Below are 22,507 nucleotides of genomic sequence, written 5' to 3'. Positions count from 1 at the left end.
TGTGCAAGTAAATAATAAAAATGACATTTTTTTCTTATTTGTTCACTATACAGAATGATATTGATATTGCAATTTACTCTAATCTAATGCCTTCTAGGTATGTTTGGAGTCCAGTTACCAGAATTCCCAGCCAGCAAATTAGGTAAAGGTGTTACTGATGGTACTGATGGTAGAGAAAAGGCTTTGGTATTTTTTTCAGGTATCATATAGCCCTTATGTGAGTTTTGTCCTGTATTAATATAGCTTATTTTCTCAGACAACAGTTCTTTAGTGGAATCCTCAGCCATTTCTAAACTCTTTGATTCTTGGTAAATCCATGGCAAGCAATAAAGATCTGAAAGGATCAGATATTGCCAAATATACTTGTGATGCCAATATAAAATATATGGGTCAACACATTCTAATGACTATTCAGCTCCTTATAGCAAAGAGTCCAGTTATTTGAAATATATGTTCACTAATAAGCGCTACAGAGGATGACAGCACCTGAGCCATGGTGGCACAGTGCTTAGAATGCAGCATTGTAGGCTAACTCTGCTCACTGCCAGGAGTTTGATCCTGACCAGATCAAGGTTGACTCAGACTTCCAACCTTCTGAGGTTGATAAAATGAAGACCCAGATTGTTGGAGACAATACTCTAACTCTGTAAACTGCTTAGAGAGTGCTGTAAAGCACCATGAAGTGGTATATAAGTCTGCTATTGTATTTGTGTCTCAGTATTTTATTAGTTGAAAACAGATCACAAAGAGCAGTGCTGGTATTATCTATCAACTTGCCACTGCACGGTAGACTTTCATAAGACCTTTCACCCATTTCCAGAGGAATAACCTATGTCATAGGGTTTTAAATCTCTTTGGCCTGCAGTACTAATTTAAAAAATCCAATTTGATAATTTTTTTATACCCTCTCCTTTTAAAATGGAAGTGCAAATATACTTATATGGTACATTACATGGAATGATTTGGTAGCTTAATATAGCAGCATTGTGTAAGATGCTTCATACCATTAGACCGGTTCTGCAATCCCACCAAATGAAATAATGTATTTATAAGGACAAGTAGGGACTTCTTGTTCATATACTATATGGGCTCCCAAAATCATTTCAGTTACAGTTGTGAAAGTTATTTTGGAAGTACACCAAGAATCTCTTCATAAAAGTAAACAAAGTGCGGAGGTTTCCCAGGCTGTGTTTGCAGAGCCAAAACTTCTACTGAGGCCAAACCAAGTCATGGTGCATGTAGGTGTGTACAAGAGCCTGGGAAAGCCTTGGAGTAGTCACAAGGCACTTCCTGGAGGTTGTAATTGCTCCAGTTCTTTGGGAAAAGGCTCTTGGCCTGTATCCAGGCACTAGTTCAGCAGAAATGGTAGCTAATTTTTTGTTGCCCAGGCCCAGAATGGGCTTCCAGAAGCGGCATCCCCACAGAGAACCGGTTGTTTACATATTTGAATCCCACATTGCCTGTATCCACAAGCTTAACATAGCCTTGATGAAGAGCAATCCAAACATAACTTGGGTTGAACAAGTACTATGAGAACTGTTTTCATTCTGAAATGAATATCTTGTCCCCTTCAGGTACTTAGCCATGTAAAGAATAGTGTACTTGTTGACTGTAATTAAAAAGTGACTGAAAAACTAGACAGTCTTCATGAAAAAGGGTAAACACATGGAAAACAATGGGCAGATAAAGCATTTTTTCCCAATCTTTGTATCACATGTCATAAAAGAAGAGAAAATAGAGATACAGAAAGAGAAACAAAAGGCATGTTTTATCCATCTTTTTATCTCCACTTAAATTAGAACAGATCCATTCTGTTTTAGGAATTTTTTAAGGCATCCCTTATGAGTGACTATAAGTAAGGCATTAAGTAGAGCTCTTGAGATTGCTGTAAAATGTTTGCAGTTTATCCATTATAGTGCTAATGAATAATGAAGATAGGGAAACCCAAAGAATAAATTTTGCTGAAGATTTGTCCAGTCACTGGCTAAGAAAAGGAGCCTTAAGAGATCAGGCTATCCGTACTGCAGTGATAAAATCTTGTCCAAACATTCTAACTCAGAATTCATACCTGCATTCTGCCAGTACACATATATACTTCAAATCATCAATAGACACTGGGGATATTTTGTGGAACTGACAACAGTTTTTTTAAAACGCAATTTGGATGGATTCAAAGATAATCCTCCTATTCACAAGGTGGGCAAAATAAAGGTGAACAGACTTTGGATGGCTGAGAGTTGCCTTGGATGAGGTTGTGAAGCCAAAAGTGGGTTGAGGGTTTTTTTTTCCCTTTTACAAGTAGTCCTCAACTTATGACCACAATTGAGCCCAAAATTTCGGTTGTTAAGCAAGTCATTTAAGTGAACTTTGCCCCATTTTATGACTTTTTTGCCACAGTTGTTAAGTGAATCACTGCAGTTGTTAAATTAGTAACAAGGTTGTTAAGTGAATCTGGCTTCTCATTGACATTACTTGTCAAAAAGTGACCGCATGACCCTGGGACACTGCAACTGTCATACATGTGAGTCAGTTGTCAAGCATCCAAATGTAAATCATATGATCGTGGGGATGCTGCAACAATTGTCAGTGTGAAAAACAGTCATAAGTTACTTTTTTCAGTGCCGTTGTAACTTTGATCAGTCACCAAACTAACTGTCGTAAGTTGAGGACTACCTGTATTGGGGGTTTGGGAGGTATCTTGAAGTCATTCTTTGTTTCTGCTTTTATATTTGAAGTATAGATTTTGCTACAATAGAGAATTCAGTTTTAAAAAGAATTCACCAAAAATTGATCTATAAGCTGAAATTCCAAAGTAGCAATTTGTCTGTTTCTATTTTGGAAAAACAGCACTTTATAAATTTTAAACTCACATGGGTCATTTCAGTATGCTATTAAGACAGAGAAGGATTGATCTTTTGAATAAGCGTTCTAGTCCTTACTAATGACAGCTTGGACATAGAGATGTCACAATACAAATTTGGCCTTTATTTGTGCCCTGATATCAGATGTAAGTACGTCAGTCACAGGGTTTGTTTCCCTCACTGCTTGGATGCCTGTGCAATTAGCCTGAATTGTAAGAGATCCATAAAAATAAAACCAAAATATAAGTTTTGAGTTATGGGTTGTAACAAAACAGTAGATGTGTATAAAATGGAACACCTAGATGTCCTGAATGAATTACAATGGCTACTACAAAGAAATATTACTTTATATGCACCCATACACAATATTAAATATAACTGCCTTTATGCCTTTTCAAGATCTAGATAACTTATTGCATTCATTACATGAATCTATTCACCAAATTAAAATGCAGCTTTTGCTGAACTTTCAAGGAAACTTCTAAATAATCATCATCCAAGTACAGTAAATTTGCTGGTGTTGAAGTTAATATCTTTGTGGTAGTAGGAATATTTATATGCATGTGTTTTGTACCTCCCAAACTATTTTGATTGCTGAAAGAAATAAGGAAAGCAGGCACTAGATCTCTCTGAGAAACTTAAAATATTAGAAAAAAAAACATGGACACAGACCTTTGTCATGGTGGTAAACGAGTTTCCAAAACCACTACAAAGATGCCCGGTTGCAGTTAATGACAGACAGGTAGTCAGATTTCCAGGATATCTGGATCAGATTCATTCATTCATTCATTCAAATTCTACAGCCCCTCTCTCAGATAAGTGGTTCTGGGTGGCAAATAATCAAAAAACCAAATTAAAACCAAGCATAAGCACGATAAAAATATATGTGTCTCTATATCTATATCAGCCAAGAAAAATGATAGCCAATATTATTTACAGTTGCTACTGTCTGATCAATGTCATTTTATTTATCTTAACATGGCTAAGATTTTATTTTTATTAAAGTAACTAAGTTTTGACCACACCAGTGTTGTAATTAGTGGGTTTCACTGTGGTATTTTATTTGCTTTCTTACTCTGTTTTTTTATTTGTTTGTTTGATTGTTTGTTTGGTTTTTAAGCTGGCCAATGGCTGTCACAAGGTTCTACCTATTTCAGAAAAACATGTTTTCTAAATTTTATCTCTCTCTCTCCTTTCCCTTTTTATAGGTTTCAAGACTTTGCTGAAAGGAATTTCTGGAAAGTTTAGTAGTGGTGAACTGGTGGCAATTATGGGTCCTTCTGGAGCTGGGAAGTCGACCCTTATGAATCTCCTGGCAGGATACAGGTCAGTAAGAGTAAGGAAAACACCTGCACACCTTTTTTTTATGAGCAATATCTAAAGATGCACTGTACGAGACTACACACACACACACACACACACACACACACACACACACACACATACATACATGTCATATATATATATATATATATATATATATATATATATATATATATATACACACACACACACATACATATATGTCTTTGGTTATTCGGGTTTTCTCCCGCGTAAAATTGGAAGTGTCTTGGCGACGTTTCGACGAAGTCCCATTCGTCATCTTCAGGCTGGTGTTTTCAGCTTCGTGCTTCGAGCAGCAATTGTGTGTGTGTGTATGTGTATGTGTATGTGTATATGTATGTAGGTATGTATGTAATATATGTTTATGTAATAGGCTGCATCTCTTGGTCAACTTTAAATATTAACAATGGTTTCTGTAAAAATCAGGATGAAAGATTGGCGGTCTCATGCCCTTCGTCCCAGAAGCCGCCTGCATCTTTACATTTTGGCTCCACCTCCTGCTTTAAATAAGCAGTTTGGTCATTTCTTCTGCTATCATCTATTTTCCAAGGGCACTTGGTTTGGCATCTTGTCCACATCTCTGGTATGTGGGACAGCCTTTTCAACATGTACTGCCATTCTAGCAATTATAAGAAAAAATTAGTATCCATTCTTGGCCATGTAGCTTAATGCAGGGGTCCTCAACCTCTGGGCCATGGGCCACTAGTGAGCCGTGAACTGTTTGCAACTGGCATGTGGAAACGGGTGAATGTGCATGTGTGCATCCCCACTTGTACAAGCAGCGGACAAGTGTGTGCATATGCACTCCATTTACTGTGAGCAGCGGGCACACATGCGTGCCTCTTGCACAAATGGAGCTGTGTTTGCAGGCCGCTCGGGCAGAACCATCCCCTCTCCCCCCCGCCCGCCAGTCTGCAAAGCCAGAAAGGTTGGGGAACTCTGACTTAATGCACTTATCTTTTCATTATGAAGATATTTTCAGCCTAAATGTATTAGTCTTTCAGGAACTTCAGAGATGTAAATCCAACACTGTGTGCTATTAGGAGAGTTACAGTAGTTTCCCTATGATAGTTGCACATACAGAAACTTGATAAATAAATAACAATTTGTGAATGAAAGGTTTTTCTATAATAACCCTTAAACTGTTTGTGTATCAGACTCTGATAATAATTATTTCACACTTCATGCTTACTTGCATATACTAGAAAAGAACTGACTCCTGTACTGTGAAAAACCTGAATGTATAGGCTTGCCTGTTTAATCTGCTCTGGAAGCATGGAAAAAAAATAGGCTGTTTCTTCTCTTGCTTTCAGAGAGACTGGGATGAAAGGAGAAATTCTCATAAATGGGCAACATCGTGATTTGCGTTCTTTCCGCAAAGTGTCTTGTTACATCATGCAAGATGACATGCTGCTTCCACATCTTACTGTCCAGGAAGCTATGATGGTATGGTTATTAATAATAGCAATCACATCTATATAACATAGAGTTGTTTTTTTCTGAATTAGCTTCTTCCTGGGTTACGCAGTGATTATTGTGCATGAAAGAACATGAAAAGAAATAAGGTGCATTCATGAAGAAGATTAAGAGGAATTATGGACAACATAATTCCTGTCCCAATTCACAGAGAGGAAAACTCTTCTATTAAATCTGCTTTGCTGAAGAACTAATGGACAGATTGTATCCTTTGTCCAGCAATTGGGTAAATTTCCCAGAAAGAAAAGAAAAGAAAAGGAAAGAAAGAAAGAAAGAAAGAAAGAAAGAAAGAAAGAAAGAAAGGGAAGCTTTGCTGGAAGAAAGGAATGTGTGAGGTAGAAATTGGTGATTTTTTAAAAAAACTATATTTATGAAGCTATATTATAAATCACAAAATCTGCACATTCACATAGATTAAATACAGAAGCAGCTGGAATACTGCTAATTACTTACATATTTTAAAGCTTTTATATGGTGCTCCAAATTGGTATGGTCTAGACAAATTACCACTATTTGTATTACTCTATTTCACTGTATTCTAACGTGTTATTCCTCCCATAGTTACAGCACTAAAGATCAGTTTATGCATCATGTTTATATTTTAAAGACAAGAGAAAGGGTGTTGCTTTCATTGCATATGGCTATTAAATAGCGATTGTGTTTCAAACATTCTGCCATCATTGTATCTGATGCATCTATGGTGGTTAGAATAGAGTATTGCAGGCTAATTCTGCTGACTGCCAGCAGTTAGTGCAAACAATATATTGTGCAAACAATATAAACATATCGTGCAAAACCTGCACAATATGTTTAATAGTTTGCATATCAGCACCACAATCACAACATCCTTGACCATAGCCGAATGAGAGCGTGTTGTCTTCTAATGTGGGATGGCATGATATTGCTAAGTACTAGTAACCAGTGCACAGGAGTGGGATGCAATGTGCCCGAGATGATACACATTGTCTGGTGGAATTGGACATTGACCACTGGACACTGTTAAGCCATACCCTGGCACAATATTCAGTTGTGGAATAAATCAAAGCCAAGGCTGTTGTTCATAGAGTGTTAGCATCAGCACCCCTGGGATGTTCCAGCCAATCTGTTCAGTAAATTGTTGTGTTTCAATTTTACAGGAATTGCAAAATAGATATTGCTTGTCAATCAATTTAATAAAAGCTGGGAAAAAAGAAATGATCTTGGATTTTTCAGCCAGCCCATTTTAATAATATTCTATTCAGATGTGTATTTCCAATTCTTTGTCACCATCATGTTGGGAGTCTCAGAAATAATCAAAATTATTTCAATACTCTATATTGTTGATCAAGTATGTCCTTTCTAAGAAATTCCAACAGAAGAAGAGATTTTATATAAAAATTTTATCGTGTGCTGATATGGATAGGCTCACAATGGAAATGAAGGACAAGACAGAGTCAGATTACTTTGAAATCTGGGACAAATTCTATTACTGGTGTGAATCAAGGAGAACTGTTCGGGGTTTAAGTTAGTGTTAAGATAGAAATATATATAATTGTATGTTAGTATATACAGAAACAAATTAGAGACTGTATTATATAGAAAAATATGTATATAGAGAGATTAAGAATTATATGTATGAAGAGGAACAAATTGTTAGAAATATTTACTCTGGAATGTTACGTTATGTCCATCTTTGTTTTAACTGTATTAAAAATAAAAAACCTTTTTTTTAAAAAAGAAGATATTGCCACCAAAGCAAAACAGCCAAGTGAAATGAAATGACTCACCTCAATGCTTCCAATTGGAGTATCTTGCTTTTCTGAATCTGGACAACATTTTAAAGTGAATTCCTCCAGTGATCAGAACTGAATCTCTGTGAAGCAAAACAATTCAATTTTGCACAGCCCTAACTATTAACTGGTACCAATACGTTTGGACAGGAGCCAAAAATCAGAACAGAAGATTAATAGCTGCAAATGTATATTGTGATACCCAAAAATGTATTACTATATCACCAATTCTATGATAAATATATCTTTTTAATGAATAAAAAAAATATGTTCTTTCTAAGCAAACATTCAATTTTAAATTAAAATCTGGTCTTTTGAGCATTGTGTTACAGATGCTGAATTGAACAGACAAATCTTACAAAAATATGCATATCTCAACCTCAAAAATATATCAAAACTTGCAAGTCTTGAACTATGTGGCTGGCTCTCTTGAACTGCAACAGAATACAATCAAATATTTTGGGGGGTAGTATACCTAAATGCATTCACAGCTTTGGAAAATATTATTTTTCTAAGCAGAATTATTACAATAAAAGTATAATTTTCAGGTAAAATGTTTTTAAGTAGTTTCTTGAAGAAATGGTTCAGTCAAAGGTGTCTTTTTTTTCTTCATGAATACCTGCAAGCTTCTCACATTATTCTAACAAATATTTATCCTAATTGAAACTATTGATAATATTTAATCTCTTAAGGATTTGTTTCCTGACTTCTATACAATAATAACTATGTATTTTAAATAAGCAACCACATTAGTTGCAAAAGACCTATACTGTATTATAGGAACCAGATAAATGCTTTGCATGAGTAACCCCCTCTCCCCCAAATATATTGAATGAATAAGTATAATATTCTACTATTTCAGGTATCTGCCCACTTGAAACTTCAAGAAAAAGATGAAGGCAGGAGAGAAATGGTATGTGTATTACTTAATTCTGATTTTAAAATGTGGTATTTACTTTCTTTTAGAAGAAAACACAGTATACTTTTTATATCTAAAAGTATTTTAGAAGATTTTATAGAATGTTTTCTCTCTTTTTCACCAGATTTATGAAATGTTGAATGCAAAGAATATCCAGTTTGCATATAACTTATAAACTGGATCCCTAGCAGGGTGTACAATACATGGATAATAGTAGAATAATAGTAGAATAGGATCATAGTTTTCATCCAAAATGACTATTTAGTCTTGTTTCCTTACAACCTTAACAATAACTAGAAATAGCAAACTCCAAAGAGTTGAACTATATTAAAATAAATATTAAACAATATGCTTCCTAATATCTCAGAACTGGCACATTAATAAAAATTTAAAAATATTTACCTATACACTTCCCTATTCTTTTTAGCAAATCTCAAGAACCCAGTTATGTTTCAGAAATCACTGTTGTGATATGAATACAATTACAGAAAATATTACCAAAGCTTCCCTGATGTTGTTCCTCTTCACAGGTGAATGAGATCCTGACAGCTTTGGGTTTGCTATCGTGTGCCAGTACTCGTACTGGAAGCCTCTCAGGAGGGCAGAGAAAACGTCTTGCAATTGCTTTGGAACTGGTGAACAACCCACCGGTTATGTTTTTTGATGAACCTACCAGGTAATTTGTGTTTCTGGAGTAAAGGCTGACAATAATTACAAATATGCTTCAAAACATATATTATTTTTAGTAACCAAAATATTAAAAAGTGAAAAGTATCCTCTTGATGTTTTAATTTAAAATGTTAATCAGATCTTTTTAAAGAAAACAGAGACCTTTGACTGAGGAAATTCAACTTGTGCATTTATGTATTACATCAATTTGAATATAATCCTGAATTTAAGATGTTCTTTCCCTCCAAAGGGAGGATAAGAAAAATATATTAAAACACAGATAAAAATTTAGTGTAATGTTCAGCTTCCTCAACTTGTCAATCTAGGATTGCCAGTTCAGATGAAACCAATGCTGGAAACTTGCCTAAATAACTCCAATAAGTGTGTGCATGTAAACCAGAATCAAATAAAAAAATACTTTGATGCTAAAAACAAACTCCAAATTGACATACTTAAGATAAAAAAACTCTATAAATTTAATTAATCATTAGTCATTCAATTATCTGTAAAACAAGGTACTTGAGTTATAAAATCCACGAATCTCCATCTTCATATGTTAGCATTCATTCTATCAAATTTAAATAAAACTCTTATACACAGGAATAGACACTTCCTCATAGGTGTCAAAAACAAAGTGGGAAAACAGGATGGAGATGGGACAAAGAGTAGCTGCAGCAGAAAAGGAAGGGAAAAAAGGAGAAAGAGTGAGAAAGTAAGGAGAAGAGGTAGCTGGATGGTTAAAGAAAAAAAAGAAACTAGATTTCATTTTTGAAAGGTTAGATTTACAGGGTAGCTGGTCCTCCCAAGCAACAGAAAGGCTAATTTTTAGAGGCATCCATATATTTCACTCTGCAATTGTTTGCATCTCTATCCACTTATAGTGATTATTTGAAAAGAAATCTTGCCTTTCTTTCAGGTAAATAAAGTGTCAGTATGAATTCCTGTGTTAATACATCATTTATCTCTTCATTAAGTGTAGTGTATGTGGGTTGTGAAATCCTGCATTTAACCAGAGTTGCTACTGCTACGTGTACTACTTTGAGTTCCATAAGAAAAACAAAATATATAGCATAGGTCTATATCCGTTGATCACCATGACTTCATGAGTTGGTCTCAAGATTTTTTTTTATAACTCTAATAACAGCAGCAGCAGCAGCAGCAACAACAACAAATTATTTGGTATTGAGAATACCAGGAGGTTCAGTGACATATTCTTGTCAAAGGCCAAACTCCCTATTTTTAAATAGAAAAAAATCAGAGTACAACATACGGTAAAGCAAAGGGGCAGCTTCCTACATTTTCAAGAAGCTCTCAGGGCTCCCAATAAATGTGAAAAAAAGGAAAAATAAAAATGTTGGATAGCTACAATCCAAGTTTTGTTTTCCCTCTAAAGAAAGGACAAGCATAAGCAAAGATAGTGGGTAGCGTCTAGTATAGTGTGATCTAGAGGTTGCTGGTAGCACTGTAATAATTACATGCTTTGCAATTGTTTATATCACCTGTAACCACCATTGTGGATTGGCAAATCACCAGCCCAAAAAGAATTTTTGCTTTACGAAATGAATCACGTGAGTTTTCTGTTTTTCCAGTATCTCACTTGTATTCAGTATCTTGAGCTTTTTGACAAAAGTACTCTCCTATCAAATCACTTTAATTAACTGAATATAGGCCAGCCCTTTCAAAAGCCCCAAAATGAGAGAGATTAATTTACTCTGGGTTCATGGCACTTGAGCATGGAAGGTACTGTACTGAGTTATATGAAAATGTACCACATATGTTATTATGTGTGAATAATATATAAGAAGTGTACACATGAACATCCCTGGTTGTCAAGGGTACATTTTGATGCACAGAATATGGTGTTAGCAACTTTATAAATGACAGGCTAAAATATGTGTGTGTGTGTGGAAATAAGTAAAGATTACCCACGGGAGTCTCTTGCTCAACTTTCATTCAAACTCTTCATTCCAAGTTCAATTTTGGATATTAAAAAAAACAAAGTGGACAAATTGTGTTTTCTTTATCTTTTTCATAGTGGCCTGGACAGTTCATCTTGCTTTCAAGTTGTCTCTCTGATGAAGGCTTTAGCCCAGGGTGGCCGGTCCATCATCTGCACTATCCATCAGCCCAGTGCCAAACTCTTTGAACTCTTTGATCAGGTAGAATCACAGGGCTGGAAGACATGCATATGTGCACACGGTGTCAGAGCCATTTGGATCCTGGTCTTGAAAAGGCCTTTCTTCATCATGAAAAGATTCTTTGTTAGCGTCATATTAACAATCATTCACAGAGAAAACCTGTGTATTAGTGGCACCCTCCCATAGGTAATACATCACCTGAAGAAAAGGATGAGTCAGTGCAGCTGAATTACTTTGGGAATCAGTTAGAACAGAGTGTTAAAAGGAAGTTATCTCCTGCCAGCTGTTCCTTCAAACTGCTTACATTTTAGAAAATGCATTTCTTAGGAGTAGACAAATCATTCCTAAATATTAAAGTAATTTGCTTTAATAAGGTAATGTTCCCTGCAGAATTCCACTGCAGCACTTTGATGTGGTAATATTCTGCCTTTGCAAAAATCTAGGCAGGGCCAATATGCCTTGCTCATCAGATCTCAGAATCATAGCAGCTGAGTGAAAGTAGCCATCTTCGATGAACATAAGTGCGGATGTTTTATTTCACAAGGGAGAGGAGGTTTGAAAGGGGTGCTTTGGTTAAATATCGAGAAAGAGAAGTGCTCTCTTGAAGATCTACCAGTCCTAGTGTTTAGCACAGGAATAAAACATGAGATGTTGCTGAGTTCACACACATTTCCACTCACACAGCTTTTTAACTTTCACTCAACCTTTCTCAGACTTCGGACTTTATTATATTCCACATACGATATGTAGTAGGTTTATGCAAATGTACTTAAGACATCCTTTATTTTGCTGGATGTCTAAGGAAATGTCTCTTCAATCTGCCTCTGTGAAGTGGTGCCCTGTTTTTCTTCAAACAAGCAGAATGACTGCTTTGCTTGATGCCAATAGCTGCTGTTCATTAAGTCTGTTCATTGAGACAGATCAGCCTTATCATAACTCTTCATGAAGGTGGCTGAATGTAATTCTGTGAAGATAGGGCAAAACATACAGTATTTGTGAGGTGAAGTAACTCTTTGGGTAGATTGCCAATAATTTGTATGGTTTAACAATTTATATCAAAATAAAATTAGTAATCCATGTGTAATTAGATAAAAGTATTTAACATATTGAAATTTGTCAGCCATTAAAATTGAATATAATAGAATTAGGAAATCGTTGAGAAATTGAAGACATTGAGATTGTGTATGTAGGAAATTTGTGATGAGAGAAATGGGTTTAGATCTGAATTAGCCCTAGTGTGCATGCATGCTAACATACGTAACAAATAATTTTGTTAATTAAAATTTAGGGCTAATTTAAAGCTACACCTGAGTAAAATGTTGATATGAAAATGTTGTACAATAAGACTAGGCAGTAGAAAAATAGATGCTTTTTATGTATATGAGGAGAGAGTTCAGTAAATTAAAATGCAAGAAATATCTTCCAGTAGTTAAACCTGGAAACACATATTATATACTGTAAAATCCTATTACATAGATTTAACTATGTCAGTGTTTCTCCTTTCACTCAGATAATATTTTTTTAATAAGATTGCACACCATAATTCTGAAGCTAGACAGGAAGATTCTTTATAATTTCTTGTTTTTCTTTATTTCAGCTCTATGTCTTGAGCCAAGGGCAATGCATTTACCGTGGGGAAGTATTAAACTTGGTCCCTTATTTGAGAGATTTGGGTTTAAATTGTCCAACATATCACAATCCAGCAGATTTTGGTGAGCAAAATGATAGAGGTTTTCACTTTCTTTCACAAGTTTTTGGGAATGATACTGAATTTCTGTGTGTGCTGTTTGTCTGTGTTTGTGTGTGTATATACCTATGCATGGTAATTATATGGTATCTATTTCTTGATATCTTATACCCCCTAGTGGTAGATAGAATTGCCAGACCTAGTTCATTAAAAAAAAACCTCTTTGAAATAAAACTAAGAGCACGTAAAATACAACAGAGCTGAATTTGCTGATTTTTTCCCTTTCTCTTTTATAATTAAAAATGCAGAAGCTCAAGACATGCCTTAGTTGGGGGATAATTTTATATTCCTATTGGAAATAAACATAAATTCAAGAGGATATGGCAGTCATAATCAATTTACATTAATTAATGGTATACTTTACATACTGAAAATAGAATTTAATTAGGAAGGTGAAATATTCATGACATTTTTTTGAAATATTTTCCTTTAGAGGTATTCTTCTTACCTGGAGTAAAGAATAGTATACTGAAGTGTGTTTTTTTAAAAAAAGAATTTGTAGTAACATTGATTATTAAAGCTATCTGCATGGATATTGAAATAAAGTTCACATTTAAATTGGTTAATTGATCAGCCATAATCTTTTAAATCATTTTAAACAATTTCAGAAATTCTGAAGTTTTTAAACTTTGTTTCCTCTCCATAGTTACCTGTTTTTCACAAACTGCCCAATAATATGCCTATAAATTGGTACCTCTACCTCTAAACTTTCATGTTAATTATATCATCTGAACTATCTACATTCATTCAAGGTCAGTTTGTGACCCCTAGACATATGTTTATGACATATTTCTATATTTATAGCCACGCAGAAAATATTTTTTTAATTCCTGATGTGATTCTCAGATCTTTTATAATTACTGTTTTTTTCTTAATTTTTAATGGCTGCCATGTATCCAAATTATTGCTTCTAATTCCAAGATATTGTTTGTGCTTAAGTGGCTGTCTTAGATGTTGAAATAATAGACAGTATAGTTTTATCACATAAGCTGGAACTCAGTTTCCTATCTTTAAAATTGCAAAGGATATTAGCCTTAATTAAAATTATAAACTTTATGTCATAAAAATTTGTGGTTACAGTATTGTTTTCAAATGCATGCCAAATGCTTTCGAGTGGCAATAGCCTTTTTGATATAGGGGAGTCAGTCAGGGCATTATGATGCAAGCCCTGTTCCTTTTCCTATGTCACCCATGTCACAGGATCACAATGCAATCTGCCACATGTATGGCCCAAATAGCTGAGGTTAGTGGCAGAACTTTGCAATGCGTTAGCATGCTGATGAAAATGGCAAGTTCTGTAGATGCTTCTGCACTTTGTCTTGATGGTTGATGGCAAACTCCACAATTTTATGCATACCTGACAACTAGGAATAATGCTTTTAATAAAGTATTATTCTAATAAAGTATCTGGCTTTCATTCTTCTATATAGTAGGATTAAATAGTTTTTTCTATCTGTTTAGTAATGGAGGTTGCCTCTGGTGAATATGGAGATCAGAATAGCAGGCTTGTAAGAGCTGTGCAAGAAGGAATGTGCGATGCAGATTACAAGAGAAATTCTGGAGGAGAAAATGAACTTAACCCCTTTTTATGGCACAAACCATCAGAGGAGGTAATTCAAAGTAAAGGAGATCAAGTCAGGCACTGTAGCTCTTTGAGTTCTTTAGTTTTAAGCCCTTCCTTCGGCTGGGAGTTGGGTGACATATAAGCCTAATAAATTTATTATTATTATGGTTCATCACATAGCAAGACATATATTTAGACTGGATTTGGTATTTTTATCCACTTATTGAATATTATTACTATTGAATTATTTCTAAATTGTAATAAAAAGTGAGCCTAACTCAGCAGTTATTTCTACAATTAACCCCCCCCCCATCATACAGGTACAGGAGTACTTCTCAGGTAATTTTGTCCCAAAAGGTTTATATACCAACATGAATACTTGAACTGGGCCCAGAAAACAACCAGCAACCAGCGTGACTTTTTCTTTGTAGAAATAAATTCCCCAAATTTTAGTGCCAAAGTCTGGCCCATCTTCAATTTAAGACTATCTTCAAGGATGATCTCACAATGTATGATTTGTAATAATCTAATTCTGTGACTACTGGGATATGTGTTACTAATTTGAGGCCTTTCTTCTCCAGATAGAAGCAAAATTGATTTAACAGTCAATATAGTAAAAAGACCCCCATGCTAAAGATGTCATGTGGCTGTTCAGCATGAAAGCTAGATCCAGAAGCACCCATAGACTGCCAACCTATTCTTAAAGTGGGAATTCCAGTCCATCCAGAATAGGTTTATGTCTGAAATTCAATCCCTGTAATTGGTAACACTGAATTTAATTTCAGTTTTTTTTCTGTCCATTCAAGTCTGGTGAAACACAAAGGAAATGACAGATTAAGATTGTAGTTGATGTAAACATCTAAATTATTTTTAAGTGTAAAATTCTAATATGCTGAATCTTGATATCATGTGAAGTATTTTATTCGAAGTATTTACAGTGTTTCACTGAAACATCTTTCTTACCTGGAACAGAAGAGAAATCAAGTCTGTGACAGACTAAGAAAGAACTTCTCATGCATGGATAAATATATCACTAGTTGTTAGTGGTAACAACTTTAATGTTGTTTAATGTTGTTGAGAAGGAGCTATATCTCAAAAAAGAATTGTTTTAAATCCAAGTGGTTGAGTTCTGTTTAGAAAGTTAAAGATTAGTTGGCTAGGTCTTAAATCTGAATCAACAACTCTTTTTCTAAAAATTGTAAATTTGAGCCAACCTGTCATACATTATTTCAATTTAAGTTCTATTAAAATCAAGCCTGATATTAAGCAATGGATTCTAATCAGTGCTTCACTGATCTAAATTATTTGACTGTGTGCTGAATCCAGGTCAAACATCACTGCTGCAGCCCAGAAGTGGAGGAGCTTCTGTTAGATTCAGTATGTTGGAAATGGTTTACATTAGTGTTCTGCCTTCTGAGAAGTCAGCTGATACAAATGTAGGTCTAGCCCAGTGTGACCTGATTTTGTGCCAGCATTGTGGATGTTTCTCTGATAAGGCTGCGCTTGGTTATTTTCCTGGCTCATCTTGGCATTTTTGCCCATACATTTTGTTATTTCACAACATTGTCTGCTAGAATATCTTAAAAATCAGTGGATGATTTCAACTGTCCCAGAAATAACCCAGCAAGTGTATTTTTTTTTTATTTTGTCCTTCAATAGGAACCAACTGCGACAAACCAAGTTTGGATTCAATATAAAGCTTACTTAAATGTTAGACAGCAAATTTGTAGAATCAAAGTTATGTTCATTGATATTGCTGTTGAAACCCAAGAAACAATACAAACCAAAGATTTCTTTTCCACTTGTGTTTTGCACCAGGATTCCTCATCCATGGAAGGCTGTCATAGCTTCTCAGCCAGCTGTCTTACTCAGTTTTGCATACTATTTAAAAGAACTTTTCTCACCATAATGAGGGATTCGGTAAGGCTCAGATTTTAAGTATAAGAAAGAAAAGTGCATTGTAAATTATCAGTTTTGACCTATGAAGCCATATTACTGCTATTAAGTGCATAAAATAAAATAAAAAGATAGGTCTTATTCTTTTAGTGTTGCATAATTTAATTACTGCATCTCAAAAGTCAGGAGATGTAAATGGAGCTATGGGTATTAAGCTTTATATGGATGTGTAATGTGCTTTAAATAATACTAAGAACATTATTAGTATTTAAGCCTCTGTTTTTTCCCCCATCTCTTTTGAGCTACGACCTCTGTAACTTCATCCATGCTCTTAAGAGGACTTCAGTTTTGCCCCCTTCTGGTGCATCCCTATTGACCTTAATGAATGAATACAAAATACTGGGAAATGTATGGAATTAAAATTATAAAGTGAATTGTAGCAAAATCTTTGTCCAGCCCTGTATTTTCTTCCCAAGTATATTTTCTTCTTTTTTTAAAATCTTCCCACCAGTCCCTCACTTTTGTCTCACATCTGCTGGTTATTGCAAATCTATTCCTTCTTTTTCACACTGGAAAATTTAGGAAGATACTTTAATTTTTCACTAACTGAAAACATTAACTGGAAGCATCACATATAAGAAGCCTCTTAGTACAAAAATCACATTGTTTTAGAAAATTATTTGCATTCTCGCTTCTACACTATACAGAGAACAACATCTTGTCTGTCATTCAGTACGTGTGCATACTGTATAGACATTAGCATGCTATAGGATTTGCTAACTCAAAAATATTCTTAGCTCAAAGATAATTTTCCCTCTTAACAGGTCCTAACACATCTGCGGGTAACATCCCACATTGGAATTGGACTTCTGATAGGCTTGCTATATTTGGGGATTGGAAATGAAGCAAAGAAAGTCCTGAGCAATTCTGGCTTCCTCTTTTTTTCCATGTTGTTTCTTATGTTTGCTGCGCTCATGCCAACGGTCCTTACATGTGAGTAACCAGTGTCATATAGCTGACTAGGCTTCTTTAGCCAGCAGCTCCCCAAATGCCCTGAACTTCAATCCCCCAAATTCCTAGTCTTTGGTTACATTGGCAGGGAATCAGAACAGATGCTCTAAATCAGTGTTTCTCAACCCTGACAATTTTAAGGCATGTGGACTTCAACTCCCAGAATTTCACAGCCAGCAATGCTGGCTGTGGAATTCTGGGAATTGAAGTCCACATGCCTTAAAATTGTCAAGGCTGAGAAACACTGCTCTAAATGTTCATATGGCACCAGTGGTGGAAGCTTGGCAATATGCTAATAGTTTGATAAGCCACTTATTAAATAGTTTCAGTAATACTAACAAAATTCCATGTAGTTGTTTTAGGCATACATGTGCATGCACACACACACACAAGAGCTGAGCAGCACTTTGAGTTCATAGAAAAAAGAGGGTACAGAGCTTACAGCGGTGCATACATAATCATCACCGTTACCATCATTTTCTGCCTTCTTATATGTGTTTCAAGGCAGTGAAGATGCCTAATACTCCTGCCATCTATTTTCCCCAAAACAATTACCCAGTGAGGTGAGTTAGTCTGAAAATGACTGGCCCAATGTCCCCCAGTCAGCTTTCTGTCTGCATTTGCCTAAGCCAATGCATAGGTAGCAGGTGATCCCAAGAAAAGACATATTGTTCATCCACACATCCACTTTCCTCCCATCTATAAGTTGGCAGGAAAGAATATGTATAAATTGCAGTCCCAGAGCTGAGTTTTACAGGTTTTCAGCAATGAGGGTGAGCATTTGCAGTGTTTGCAATGTGGTGTAAGTTCGGGAGAGTGATGGGTACCTGAAACATGCATTTCTTTAAATCTTTCTGAACCTAGGATTACCAGTTGCTCATTCAAGCGCTCCTTCCTATTTTCCATATGTGTTTCCTTGTTTTTCCACTGGGGGATATTGTCAGGTAACTCCCCATTTTCATACAACCCAGCTACTCTCACTTAGCTTAATTAATGAAAGATAGCTCTATCTACAAAACAATTTTAAAAAACCAACAGAAGAACTTGGGTGGGGGCAGATTAGAGTGTTTTAAAAGACTATCTTTATAATCAGCAGCAAATCTGTTTCCCAATCAAGATTCAGGAGAAATATTCTAAAATCTACCGCTTTGGCTAGCATCCTTTCACCAACAAACATGAGAACAGTGAAAGCAAGCTTGTTTACCAGCTAAAACTCTTCCTCCTCTCTGACCATTTATTCCCCTTCCCTCTGGTTAATCAGCTAGGCTGGTTTTAGCAGCCTTTCATCCTAATCCTTTTTGCTTACTATAAGGCCGTGGTGGCAAACCTATGGTACATGTGCCATTGGTGGCACGCAGAGCCCTTTCAGTGGGCACCCGCACCGTCACCCCAGTCCTAGGCCTTCAGCTGGGTTTTATAAAACCTTTTCACTTTAGGCTGCTGTGTGCAAAAAAAAAAAAAAAAAGTTCAATCAATCAATCAATCAATTTCAACTTCTCGTGGGAAAAAAAAATCTCGCAGAGTTGGAATTGATTGATTGAAGTTTTCAGTCCCAGTCTACCATTACCACCGCAGCCATGCCCACCCAATGGGCCACGGCCACCCGGCACCCAACTTTACATAAGTGGGTTTTGGGTTGCAGTTTGGGCACTTCATCTCTAAAAGGTTCGCTATCACTGCTATAAGGTAAGTGAATTCAGCAGGCAAAAGAGAGATCTAGTCTTCCAAGCTAATCCTTGTCTTTCATTGCTAAATCTGTGCAACTAAGAGGGAAATTGTCTTTTCACTTTAGGGTTTTAAAATGCCAACAGCTGCTCCAAAGTGGAGGCTGGGATTGCTCCAAAGGGATTGCTTATCAAACAATCCCTTTGATCAATAAACAATGTGCAATCATGTATAAAAGATTATTAAAAACTTATTATTTAAAAGAACATAATCTTCCAGTAGTCAAGTGGGTTGTGAAACTCTTAAGGTTGCTGGTTCATGTCTAGCATCAATTATCCATCTGTATTTATTATTACTTTTGCCAAAAACAACTGTCCTCGTTTTATTATAATTTATCTTCTATTTTCTTCCTTTTTCCCATGCTAGGACAGACAACAAGTCTGGTCAGTAATTTGCTAAAGCCAATTTCAATACAGGAGATAAGAGCCATGTCATCAGCATACATTAATACTGGCGTTTTCTATCCATTAAATAAAAGGGAGAAAATATGTTGTAACTTCATGACCATTGTAATATCATTAATATAGAAACTAAATAAGGGAGCAAGTAAACAGCCCTGTTTAACTCCTCTTTTCAACATGGCATTAATTACTAGAATTGCTTTGGATTTTATGTATTCAAGTGCTATTTTTATTTTTCTATATAGTTCCTCTTGAGATGGGAGTATTTCTTAGAGAACATCTGAATTATTGGTACAGTTTGAAGGCTTATTACTTGGCTAAAACTATGGCTGATGTCCCTTTTCAGGTAAATCTCTTTCTGTGTCTCATGATTAGTTTAGGACAGGAAGATAGATAGCAATAGTAATCAAATGAAATTTTCTTATGTGGCTTGCAAAATGCAATATGTCATTTCATGGGGAGTATGAATTAATACTGCTACAAATCCTTTTATAGTACATAAATATATGCTATATGGCAGTGATGGTGAACCTTTTAGAGATCGAGTGCCCAAAAACTGCCCCGCCCCACCCCGTCACCCACAGGGCCACCCACTGCCTCCACAGCCCGCCGCAGCAGATCACCCAGGTGGCCAGCAGTGCCATGGTGGCCACACCCTCTGCCCATGCCCTGCAGCATCATCTGTGTATGATGGGACGTGAGAGTGGAGTCTTGTCCCCACTGCCTGGCTGCCATGTCCTTGGCTGCACTGCTCTGTGCCAGCCGTGCCCAGGGGTGACTCTCCTCTGGGGGGGCTGCTGGTGAGGAGAGGGCTGCGGGGGGGAGTGGGGCTGGAGGAGTGCGCATGCCCACAGAGAGGGCTCTGAGTGCCCTCTCTGGCACGTATGCCATAGGTTTGCCAGCACTGCTATATGTTATACAACCAGTTGTAAATGTTTTCTTTTTATTATACACTGGAAAATGGGATAGCCAAATGGCATTTTACAATTATGCCAAGAAATGAAATTTAAATCACAGATGGTCTCATGAATCAGTTTCCAGTAACTGTCAAATTTTGAGAAAAAGATAAACCAGCTATATTTGAGTTGCAGTTAGGTTAAATCTGTAAGCTGCCCAGAGTTGCCTTATCAGGAAGATGAGCTACATCTAAATTAAATAAATAAATAATAAATAAAACTTTAGGCATGTGCAGAGCACTTAATGTAATATGTTTCATTCTATGTGCCTGGGCAAAGAAAACTCTTCAAATTATCAAAGTAGCTGTATTTTTCACACGGCTGGTGTCTGCTTCTGAAGCTGCTCCAGTGGTCCTCATCTATATGTACATGCCAACCATTTCATAAACTAGTGTTCTACTTCGGAAAAATCCTGATAGGACATGACTCATCTGATAAGAAGTAGGAAAAGTATTATAGTGTCTGGCTTCTCATGTGCAGTGATAGATACAGGAACTAAAAATTTCATTCAGCTCATAAAGACAAAGAGATGGGACACCCATCTTTCTCTCTCTTTCACTTTATTTTCTTGATGTTAAATAGGGATATATTTCCTTCCTTTACTTTTGACTTAACAGAGCACCATATTCTGTTATTTGTCTACTACAGATTATGTTTCCTGTGGCTTACTGCAGCATTGTGTACTGGATGACAGCGCAGCCCTCTGATGCTCTGCGATTTCTCCTGTTTGCAGCACTGGGGACCATGACATCACTTGTGGCTCAGTCCCTGGGACTTCTGATTGGAGCAGCATCCACCTCACTTCAGGTCTCTTCTGCTTTATGTGATCTTCTGTATCTCTGTCTTTGGTGAGCCTGGCTCAACCTGATGTCCTCCAGGGGGCTTGGGATTTCCAATTCCATTCTTCCCAGCCAGCATAGCCAAAGCTTGGGGAATTATGTACTGGTAGCTGGAATTGAACTGTACTCGTTATGTTTTTGCAGTCCGTGCCGTATGTCACTGAAACAGTTTTTTAGCCAATATGATTCTCATAAAGGTTTGATCCAAAGTTTGATTTGTTAATTTTAAAAATATTTATTTGTTTGGTTTTTTTAAAGGTGGCAACATTTGTTGGTCCTGTTACAGCAATCCCAGTTCTTCTCTTCTCAGGCTTCTTTGTCAGTTTTGATACCATTCCTGCTTATCTCCAATGGATGTCCTACATGTCTTACGTCAGGTACTATACATTTGAAGGGTGCTTCTTGTTTTTTTCAAGCTAACTCTGCAAAGGCTATATCTTTTTAGATCAGAGGTCCCCAACTTTTTGGGCACCAGGGACTGGTTTTGTGGAGAAAGGTTTTTCCATGGACCAGTGATTGCATGGTTTTGTGTGCTGCCTGCATTTTATGGATGGGGCTTTACTTATTTGTGCGGACCAATTGCTGGCATGCCACGGACCGGTACCAGTCCATGGACCGGGGTTTGGGGACCTCTATTTTAGACCATTCTTTGGAATTTTATTTTCATAGAGCTAGCTTTTTTCATCTTTAAGTATTCTTGGTATGTGTATTTGTCTATATATGTGCTATGCAAACATGCATTCATGCGCTTCTAAAAATAAAAGATGAACATGTAGGAAAGCTATATATAATTTCAGTTTCTGGAGTCCAGATATGAATAAGCCAGTTTGATCTGCTGGATATCTGAAATTGGACTTGAGTTGTACAGCCCAAGTTCAAAACTTGGCTTAGCACAAACCCTCTGAACTGCTTTGGTTCAAGTTACTTGTTTTCAGCCTAATAATCCAATACAACTCTCCTGACTATGAGGGGTAAAAAAAAAATCTCTCTTGAGAGACAACACCTTTATTTTTAGCTGGAGAGGGGTTTTTTTTTAAAAAAAAAAAAACATTTTTTGCATTAATTCAAATGTATGTTTTAAATATCTGTAGTCTTTATTTCATTTCTTATTAATCCCCTTGAGTGATCAGCAGAACCAAAATATAAAATATTAATCAAATAATAATTTTGTTGCTATATACAGTATTTCTGG

The 22,507-nt window shown here is 36.1% G+C and overlaps 1 protein-coding gene across 2 annotated transcripts in view; it reads left to right on the top strand.

Annotated features, from left to right (window-relative positions):
• ABCG1 (ATP binding cassette subfamily G member 1) overlaps positions 1-22,507 on the top strand; it is a 49,471-nt gene that overhangs the window by 22,443 nt on the left and 4,521 nt on the right. For both annotated transcript variants that reach the window (XM_039369079.1, XM_039369087.1), the window contains exons 3-14: positions 4,070-4,187; positions 5,519-5,651; positions 8,313-8,363; positions 8,900-9,045; positions 11,074-11,197; positions 12,774-12,888; positions 14,385-14,533; positions 16,306-16,407; positions 17,208-17,376; positions 19,766-19,866; positions 21,125-21,283; positions 21,574-21,692. In XM_039369079.1, coding sequence (XP_039225013.1) covers positions 4,070-4,187; positions 5,519-5,651; positions 8,313-8,363; positions 8,900-9,045; positions 11,074-11,197; positions 12,774-12,888; positions 14,385-14,533; positions 16,306-16,407; positions 17,208-17,376; positions 19,766-19,866; positions 21,125-21,283; positions 21,574-21,692 — 1,486 coding nt within the window. The remainder of the gene's footprint in view (positions 1-4,069; positions 4,188-5,518; positions 5,652-8,312; positions 8,364-8,899; positions 9,046-11,073; positions 11,198-12,773; positions 12,889-14,384; positions 14,534-16,305; positions 16,408-17,207; positions 17,377-19,765; positions 19,867-21,124; positions 21,284-21,573; positions 21,693-22,507) is intronic.

The sequence above is a fragment of the Crotalus tigris genome, unplaced genomic scaffold, assembly GCF_016545835.1.
Source record: "Crotalus tigris isolate CLP2741 ecotype Arizona unplaced genomic scaffold, ASM1654583v1 scf7180000017601.7605149639:7615979, whole genome shotgun sequence".
NCBI classification, from domain to species: domain Eukaryota; kingdom Metazoa; phylum Chordata; class Lepidosauria; order Squamata; family Viperidae; genus Crotalus; species Crotalus tigris.
This window is presented reverse-complemented; position numbering and strand designations above follow the sequence as displayed.